The 9742-nt window shown below is 38.3% G+C and overlaps 1 protein-coding gene across 2 annotated transcripts; it reads right to left on the reverse strand.

Annotated features, from left to right (window-relative positions):
• Positions 1–113: 113 nt before the first annotated feature.
• Positions 114–8928, reverse strand: LOC110825532 (uncharacterized). 2 transcript variants are annotated; one of them, XM_022055999.2, is made up of 11 exons: positions 8500–8928; positions 7496–7558; positions 7300–7394; positions 5916–6785; positions 5732–5831; positions 5491–5649; positions 4593–5387; positions 2115–4505; positions 1971–2037; positions 759–898; positions 114–665 (listed from the first exon to the last, which is right to left on the reverse strand). In XM_022055999.2, the coding sequence occupies exons 1-11, from the start codon at positions 8573–8575 to the stop codon at positions 337–339; spliced, it is 5085 nt and encodes a 1694-aa protein (XP_021911691.2). In that variant the 5' UTR covers positions 8576–8928; the 3' UTR covers positions 114–336. The 2 variants fall into 2 exon arrangements, with proteins under 2 accessions (XP_021911691.2, XP_021911689.2); XM_022055997.2 differs by having other exon boundaries at positions 5491–5664.
• Positions 8929–9742: the final 814 nt, after the last annotated feature.

Raw genomic sequence — 9742 nt, forward strand, 5'->3', positions numbered from 1 at the left:
AATTCTTCTACTGAATTATCAAAACATTCTCTTCTCTACCATTCCACCTGAGGCAGAAATCATTATTCACTTCCAACCAAAAAACATATCCAGAAAAATAACTTTGAATAACATTCCCATTCAAATTTTATTTTATTTATTCTACCTTTTTAATTCTTATTCCATAAAGTCACCATTCTGAAAAAAAAAAAAAAAAAATCAAAGAATTTTGAATAGCTATGCTCATCAGAAAAAAACTGTACAAAACTCATCTAAAAGAAATGAAGAACAAAATTTACAGAAAATGTACAAAAAATATACTGGCCGCCGAGTGATAAACAACAAGGGGAAGTCAAACTAATCTTCAGGTCGTTGGATCTCCCCCATGAGAATGCGATTGCTGGAAACTTTGAAGCCAAGAAGAGCTGGATCTATCTGCCTACCTTTCTTCCCTTTTCTTTTACCAATCCGACCTGCTTGTGCACCATCCGATATCTCCTGTGCAGCTCCATTCAAAGTATCAACTTCGGAATGCACAGGTTTCTTAAGCACATCCATGAATGTTTCTGCCACAAAGGCATCCCCACAAGATGATGTCCTCCTAAACTGAGCGTCCTTCTTACTTGATGCCTGAGTTTCGGAAATTCGAGTTGCAACCGGAATTCCTATAGCCTCTCGTCTTACCTCTGAAAGTTTATGAGAGTGTCATCAGAAGTTAACAAAAAGTTATCTAGATCTGATTCACATTGGTTGACTACTCGAGTGATGAAATATCATACCGCTAGAAGTTGCAAGGGTTTTTGAACTCTTCTGCTTGACAAATGCTACTGAGGTCAAATCAGACACTACATCCATGGAGGATGATGCCCGCAACATAGGGGGACGTTTATGCAAAACATTGTCGAATGCTTTTGATGACCTATATCAATTGAAAGTGGACATAATGTAAGGAAAGCAAATGATGACTTAGGTTACATTGTTGATATGCTAACCAATATGTAAATCTTTTGTATACAGGTTGTGCCCCCTTGGCACAAATACTTAATACAATTCTCACACTTTTATTTCAAAAATAAAAAATAAAAAAAAATAATGTCAGGAAAGCAAAAGATTGGTAGCAGCTGTTCATATGTGAAAACCCCATAATTCCTTATGATGCACACAGTACAAGTTCAATTAATAATTGACAACAAATAGACAAAAGCATGGGCTACCTATGAGAGATGGTATTACGACCCATGTGGTAATATTTTCTAATCACTGGCAGCTGCTCAATTAACATTTTCCAGCCACTACAAGAATAGAAATTCACATATACTAGCAAATATGTGTAAGAGAAAATGTCAATCCAAGTCATTTAACTATGTCTAAGACACCTTAGAAATCTCTAGTAAGTTTTGTTATAGCACGAAATCAACCAAAGACAGCAGACATCTCAGTGGTGATGCAACCAATCATTTACTTAAAACTACAGCTAATCATTTGCACCTAAACAACCCACAAAAAAGGTCCATTAGAGAATACTGAGCTTCATTCTACTAGCAGGTGTGTCAACATTGACCAGTTAACCTACCAGTTAGGTATTTCACTCAACTCTCGCTTATGGTTTGGCCATAACTTAGATATTTTTAATTATGAATTTCCAGTTAGGTTATTTTAATCCATTGGCTAGTGGAGATCAAACTGCAACCCTAAATTCCAAATAGGAAGAGCACACAAGTTCTTCCACCCAGGACAAAATCAATCAAATCATAAGCATGCATCTTAACACTTCCATCTTTCACTATGTCTACGTAGCAATCTAACAAGAAATTAGGAATATTTGGAACATCAGCTTATGATGATTTCTCCAGTGCAGAGGGGCTCAATTGTAATGCAAAAAACATCAGCACACCAACTCAAATCAAATATTAGATGACATCTTATCCACAGCATCAAGGTCATCACAAGAATTAATCCAGCAATGTAAAACAGCGTGAAAAGCACCTTACCTCTCATTAAAAATCTCCTCTCCCACTGATTTATCTGTTCCAATTTCACATGGAGCTCCATTTCCACCTGTGAGTCATTTGAAACAGCTTCTAAAATTTCATCCAGGAAAGGGTCCTAAAAAAGAAGACATTTTAAAGAGTTACCTGAACTACTCAGTGAGCTACTTCTGCTATGGGCATCAACTCTTAGCATCCCACCATCAATTGTTGTTTTTGTTTGCTCTGCCTCTAAAAAGGAGCTACCCATCATGCCCTTGGAGACATATCTCTTCCCTTCCAGCTCAGATAGATCTCTATCCATGGTTGACTTAGCAATCAGGTGTGGCTCTGGGAAACTAATATGCGGATCCTGAGGACCTAGGAACAGAGACTGTTCGGCTACTGATCCAGATTTTGATCTTAGCGGTACCTTTTCACTATTTCCCACAGGGTTTACTCGTTCATCAAAAGCTACACCAAACAAATGATTGTGCAACAAGGCATCCTGATTGCGATTTTGAAGTTCTTCCACAAATGAACTGTTTGTACCAGCTTCTTGAGTTATAGGAAAATTTGAAGTATACTGCTCAGAGAGAGGCACAAAGGCTTCCCGACCTCTAGAAGATGGAACATATGGATAATCAGTTTTTGATTGCTTTAGATTCAGAATGTCAAACAGAGCTTGCTTAGATTTGTCCCCATCGGTCATAGGAGCCCAAATGCTCGACTCTGAAGAAAAAGAATTTTCTGACATCTTCCTCTGCTTATCAGCCTCAAAATGCAACGAATGAAGATGTTTTTCAATCCAACTGTTTTCTGCTTGTCCCTTGTTTCCAGAGCGGTAGCTGTCCATTACATCTGGATGAGAAACATAAAACTCATCTGAGGGGATACCCGTAGAGAAAGAAACAAGTTGGTCATTGGCATGCATATGGTGGTGGTCTGACAAATCAAAAGCATTCACATTGTCCAAGTTGATGTCAGGTGCACCAGCAGCTAGCGACATTTTCCTCTCAAATGACAAAGAGCTGGGCTCAAAAAGCCCTCGGTGATGACGCTCCTGTAAAGCATGATTTCGTTTGAGGTTGCTTAAATGATCCTCAAGAGAGGAAAGCCTGTTCTGTCGGTGGTAAGTATCAGCAGCAGTAAATCCAACAGATGGAGGGAGGTGATGACCAGCAGGATTGCTGAAAAGCTGATCAATTTCATCGACTGACCATTGCGGAACAATATGTCTTTCCCCATCCATTCCTAATTGTTGTTTAAGTGCCATTGACAACTGTTGCGCATGCAACTGCTCATGTTGCGAACAGAGCTGCTGTTCTGAAGGGAAAATACTGCCATGCTTTGGATGTGATATCATATCCAGTAAATCAGTTTGCTGCCCCCGCAGCGCATTCTGGCTAATCTTAGCTTGCATGATCTGCTCCATTGCTGGGTCAATGTGCCTTGGCGAGTGAAAACTCTGCTGTTGAAGCTCGCGAAGAAGATGCATCCTGAGCTGAAGTGGATCAACTAGATTGTCCCTCATAGGATCTAACTTTGGTTGCCCATAACCAGGATCAGACATCTGATGCTGAAGCAACTGTTCAAGAAGAAGCTGTTGAGCTTGAGAATGTTGCTGCTGCTGCACCAACTTCTTCAGATGTTGGTTCCGGAATTCTTGTTCTTGCTGCTGTTGCTGCTGCATCAATAACTGCTGCTGCATAAGTTCATGCTGCTGCTGAAGCTCAAGTTGCTGTTGAAGCTCAAGTTGCTGTTGAAGCTCAAGCTGCTGCCGAAGTTCAAGCTGCTGCCGAAGTTCAAGCTGTTGCCGAAGTTCCAGCTGTTGCCGAAGTTCCAGCTGTTGCCGAAGCTCAAGCTGCCGCTGCTGTTGAAACTTAAGCCGCAACAGATGTTCCATATCTTGCACTGAATGATGTTCCATATCTTGCGCTGGATAATGAAGTGATTGCTGGAGATTAGGATTCCTACTCTGCAAAGCAGCGAAACTTGGTATTTGCTCTACACCCAAACCGGTAGAATGTGAAAAAGAATCATTTACATGATTCTGTTGTTTAAAATGTTCCTGGAGAAACTTTTGTGAGGACATGTGCTCACCCAAGTCAAGTGCATTAAATTCCTGGTCCATAAGAGATAACTGCTGCGCACCAACAGGACCTAGACGTGCATTAGGGTTAATGCTAGAACTTCTACAATCATCAGACCATGTTTCCAGAAAAGCAGGTTTGTCAGCCATGGCTCTGAAAGAACTCGGACTGGCAAAAGCAGCATCTCTCTCAAGCAAATGATCGCTAAAGTGACTTCGATCAGTTAAATTTGAAGCCATGTTGGATGACTGAGAACCCCTCACATGAGAGGTCTCTCTAAGCTCAGACATCAGCAAACCAAAAGGATGTAATTTATCATCCTGATTAGTAGGCAAACAACCTTCTGAAAATTCATTTACAGGAGAAGGGTTAGTAGTATGATTGGAAAATGAACTACTAATGCCTGCAGCAGGAAACTTCAAATGGTCACTCTTGCTACTACCAGGCCTTCCAGGAAAGACAATTTCTGCATTAACAAGAAAATGAAAGTGACATCATGAGCAGTGAAAAGAATTAAATAAAAATTAATTGCAGATCCAGCCCAGAAACATACCCTCATCTTGAGCAACAAGATTTTGGAAGGACTGATAATCAGAATGCTGGATGTCAGAGTATGAACTTTGATTTGCACTTGACTTAGCATTCACACTTGAAGTAGCTTCAAAAGTAGATGAAGCCCACTTCCGCTCATTTATAGCTGTAGATTCAGGAGCAGAAGCAGAAATTAAGTCTCCTTCCTTAACACCACCAACAGTATTAAGTTGTGTGCTATTAACCAGATCAGTGTCAAGGCCAGGCCCAGCTCTTAATTTTAGATGTGGCATGACTTCCCCAAGTTCCTTAAAAGGTGATCCATCAGGAGCATCTGATAATCGAATAGGTAAGTCAGTTCCAAAGAAACCTTGCTCAAACCATGCAATGATATCCCTCCCCTGATAGGGCCCCTGAATTACACCCTGTGGGTCAAGATAACAAAAACTTAAATCCTCTGGAAGGATAACAGTTTCTGGAGTATTTATGTTCTTCTCAATCTCCAGAGGGAGGAGCTTGTTGCTTAGATTTTGTTCCTGTGATGTATAATCAAATACGGAACTTGAACCTTCAGGAACCTTGATGCAAACTTCTGAAGTAGATGCCTTACTAACTTCAAACTTAGAATGTTTAGAAACCAAATCAACAACTTCTTGGTTCTCAAAAGATTTTGGTTCACTAACATTATTTCTTGCAAGGTTAACCTCATTGCCACTGCTTGAATTGTATAACTTCAAACCTGCTAGCATTGAGGCCTTGGCTGCAGCAACATCAGCACATTTTGGGTCTTTGTCAGCATATCCAGACGTGTCCCTTTCTGAAATAAAGGGCACAAAGTTACACTAGAAAAACCAAATGCATTATATTTGCAGGAGAAATGAATCAGCAACTGTGAAGAAATATAAACAAAATTTTCTTACCCCAGCTGGTAACTATCTCCTGATCCAAAGCAGCATCTGCCTCACCACCATAAACTTGATTAGAGTTATTTTTAGCAACCATCTCGGAGATTTCAATCATTTCTTCTTTGTCAACTGAAGAACTGTATTCCCCCTCAGTAAAGGTCATATCACCATATCCTGAACATGACAAACCTGTTCCATCAGAAAGGAGTCTTAAGAGTTTACTAGCAGAAGTCGATGGAAATGCCACTTTGATTACCTATTGTACCATTACTTAGTCCGGAATTTCTGTCTAGAAACAAATTCGGTGACCCTCCACGCCCGATGATTCTTCCTTTCCACATATCCTCAATGACAGTCTGCAAGTATTATATAACCAACTTCAATTTGAATTATAATAAAAGAAGTTACCACCTAGAAAATTATAATCAATAGTGCCATACCTCCTCCTCTGCATCAGGAGCAACAAATGCTAAGGGCTCAATAGCACCTATTTGTGTTATTGGTGATATATCGTCCATATCGGGTACAGTACCAAAATTTGGAGAAGTTTTTTGCTTGCGATAAATGTCAAGAAGTTTTCCTCTTGGGTAGCGATATAAACCAGTAGGTTGACCAAATTTTAAAAACGTACTGCCATTCCTATCAACAGATGCAAATCCAATAGCAGATGTAGTGGGAGGCCTTCCAATCTGAAAACTTCCATTAATGCTACTATTAGATCTTCCTCGGCCAGGAGCAAACCGGAAACTTGAGCCCTCCATTCTTCCCTTCTCCAGCCCAAGTCCAGGTGGAGGGCGATATGGGGCAGATCCACCAGCATTAACTTCCATACGATGGCGTGGTCTCCACTTATCGCGAGTATCAGTATCACGATCAGCAGCTGGGCGGTTGCCAGTTACAAACAATTGTTTTTCAGTGTGAGCATCTTCCTTTTCAGTATCCATTCTCTTCTCAGCTCGAGTATCCTTTTCTTTATCTTCAGGACCCCACCTCGTAGACCACTTGTTATCTCTTCTGGTTTCAATACCAGAACTACGAGTATTGGTATCCCAACGATCTGAAGAAGGTAAAGGTCTACCTTCAGAAGCATCCCTAATAGAAACATCAGCACGCCGATCTTCTTTTCTGCGGTCTCTTCTACCAAGTAAGCCTGTTTCTCTCTCCTCTTCGCGCCAACGGCGACTGCTTTCAAGGTCGATGGCACTCTTCCTCCATTCTTTCTTGTCTTGAGCTCCATCTAAACGCCAAGAGTCCTTCAGGTTTTGGTCCGTTGAGTTACCTTGGGGCAAAGGATTGGGTGCTCGCATTTTCTGACATTTTTTTTGGATACAGAGAATTATAATGTAGACTAGTAGACATATCAACAAGGGATATATTGTACCATGAATCATTCAACATTCAGACATACAACATGAATAGTAAAGAAACATCTCTCAAGTCAGCTATTTAGATATTGTGGAGAGGTTGCTTTTCAGTTAAAAACTTGGTATCCAGGTCAACATAAAAAACTTAATTTTCAATCTCTATAGGTCTAATTGCAACTAAACAACAAAGAAACGTGGGTGTTATCACTATAGCCCAAAGCTAAAGCATGAAATCATAAGAAAGAAAGTATACTTAACAGCTGACAACTGCAACTGTTGCATAATTGTGATGATAAAAGCCTAAAGTACAAGCGACAAACACCACACCCCATATCGCAAAAGACTACCAGGAAAAGAGTGCGGCAATTTTTTACTAAGCTTTCATAAAACTTGAACAGATCCATTCACTTCTCATGTAGCTAAAAGCAAGAAAGCGGAGTAAGTATTCAAAATTTCATACCCCGGATGGTCCAGTCGTTAACATCTTTGCATCCGTTGATTTAGAATACAGCCACTGAGGAGACAGAGGTATGCTACTTTCTGAGTTTACTTGATCTACAATTGCAATAAAGGAAAATATGCAAAAAAATTAAAAACTTCGAACAGACAACACATGAATTAGGACTGCGTGCTAAACACATTTACAAGACAACTACCTTTTGTCTCATCAGCTAACCCCATAAGCACCTTCTCCTCACCATTTCCTTCCCAAGACTCATCTGATTCAGGATTAGAAAGAGAGAGAGAGTGAGAGAATACCAAGACGTCAATGACAGCTTTAAGCTCAAGTTTTTCTTTTAAAAAAAAAAACCTATTATATGGAAAAGAGAACTAAAGAAAAAATCAGCATCCTATACCCAACATCTTAGGCTGCAATTATTAAAAGAGAATTATAATTAAGCAAAAAACCAACGAAAGAAATTAAAAAACATGAGTGAGAGAGAGAGAGACAGAAGTATAAAGGATAGAAAGAGAGGTATAAAGGATAGCTTATAGAAAAAGAAGTTCAACTCTATCCTCAAAGAGACTTAGGGCACTAATATAAACAACATTTAGATGTGCACGAAAGCCATGCCAATATTAAGAACAACCACAGGGAATTTGTACTTGATTCAACTTCTGACATGTCCGATTGAAACCTCAAAACTAGGTTCTGTAAACTTCATAATTAACCAAGTGGATGACTAAAAAAAGAGTAGTACAAAATTCGCTCAAAGTAGTAAATCTCCATCCCCTCCCCCCCGGGGCATTCTCGAACAGCTAAGCAGATAATTGAAAGAGGATTCTCGCATCAAAGCATATAGAACACTGGAACAGGTTTAGAACTCCCAATTCGAAATGATTTTGAGTCCATTTATTACTCCAAACTGACGCTAAACAAATAACACCAAAAATAAGAAGACGCGACCTCAGAAGAAGTCTAACAGCAGTAATAGAAGCAACGAAGTCAATGAAGCTTACCGAGTGGATATCTTTCAAGAACTAAATCAGTGATAGGAGAAGATAACGCACCACAGATCCATAGAAAATGACTTGAGAAATCAAATAAAGGGAAAAAAATACAGAAACAAAGATCACCATAAAAAATGCAACTGAATAAAAATAAACGAATACGTTAAAGACAGACAGATATAGCGCAAGAGAGTACTGTAAGAAATACCTTTAACAGAGCAGTGTTCATCAATCGTCTGAGAGGAGAGGAGATCTTCAGGCAGATCAAGCTTTCCGTCAACCATCGCTGTCTGGCGCCTACTTCCGAGAAAATTCGAGGCAAAGATCGAGAAGAGAACGCGAACACGGCGCTCAAATGACAACACTCAGAGAGCGGGAGAGAGAGAGAGAGAGAGAAAGACGGAATCAAATAGTTGCGGACCTCGGAGAGAATCAATCTTGTGTGCAGAAAACGATTTCTAGGGTTTGAGGAATTGCAGAGAACAGATGCAGAGAGGGAGAGGGAGAATGGAGGGAGGAGAGAGAGAGAGGGAGATAGAAACAGACCGAGATGGTAAGGGTTTGGAGATGTGTTTTTGTGCTGGGATCTTTTTATTTTTCATCCGAGCTCACAGAAGATATACTGAGCAGTTCTGGCCCTTCTGGGCTTGTAGCATCATTTTCATGTGTAGTTTTAAAATTCTCTCTCTATCATGTGTAGCAAAATTTCCCATAACAGAGTTGAGACCCGGAAGAAACGTAAAATATTTTTCTTTTATTTTTGTTTTAAATATTAGGGCATTTTTTATTTATAATAAATAAATAATTTAGCAAATATAAAATTTTAAAAATGGTAAAATAATATAATACTTACGTTATTTTTATTATTTTTTTAAATTCTAAATTTTACTTTTAATAATTATAAAATAAGTTCAATACAAAAAAACCTTCATTTATAAAACAGGACCTACATATTTTAATTTCTGATAAAAGAAAATTTCTTACTAGTGTTCTGTTGTTAAATATTTCTTTATGAAATTTAACTATTTAATAAACATGTTGTTTAAACTAATGAACTAAAAAATCTAAACATTTTAAATATAAAATTCTTCAAACCAATGAGACAATCACAATTTAAATCTAACTATACTCCATTAGATATGCCAAATTTCTAAAGAAAATTATCTACAATAAAATATTTTTAATTAAAGTTGTAATAATTTATTATAATAAAATTTTATTTAATCATCGTAATTATACCAACATATCAATATATTAAATTATAAATTCATTAAATCAAATTTTATAAATAGTTAGTCCACAATGTACTTATAAAAAAAAATTTACTGTCTTTAATAAAATTTAAATATCTAACTTTTAACTGAAACATTCAAATCTCAATCACTAATACTTATGATAATACACCAAATTTAACTAATCCTACCAAGATTATTAAATTCAATTGGCTCAAT

The sequence above is a fragment of the Carica papaya genome, chromosome 1 (assembly GCF_054855325.1).
Source record: "Carica papaya isolate Zhongbai chromosome 1, ASM5485532v1, whole genome shotgun sequence".
NCBI classification, from domain to species: domain Eukaryota; kingdom Viridiplantae; phylum Streptophyta; class Magnoliopsida; order Brassicales; family Caricaceae; genus Carica; species Carica papaya.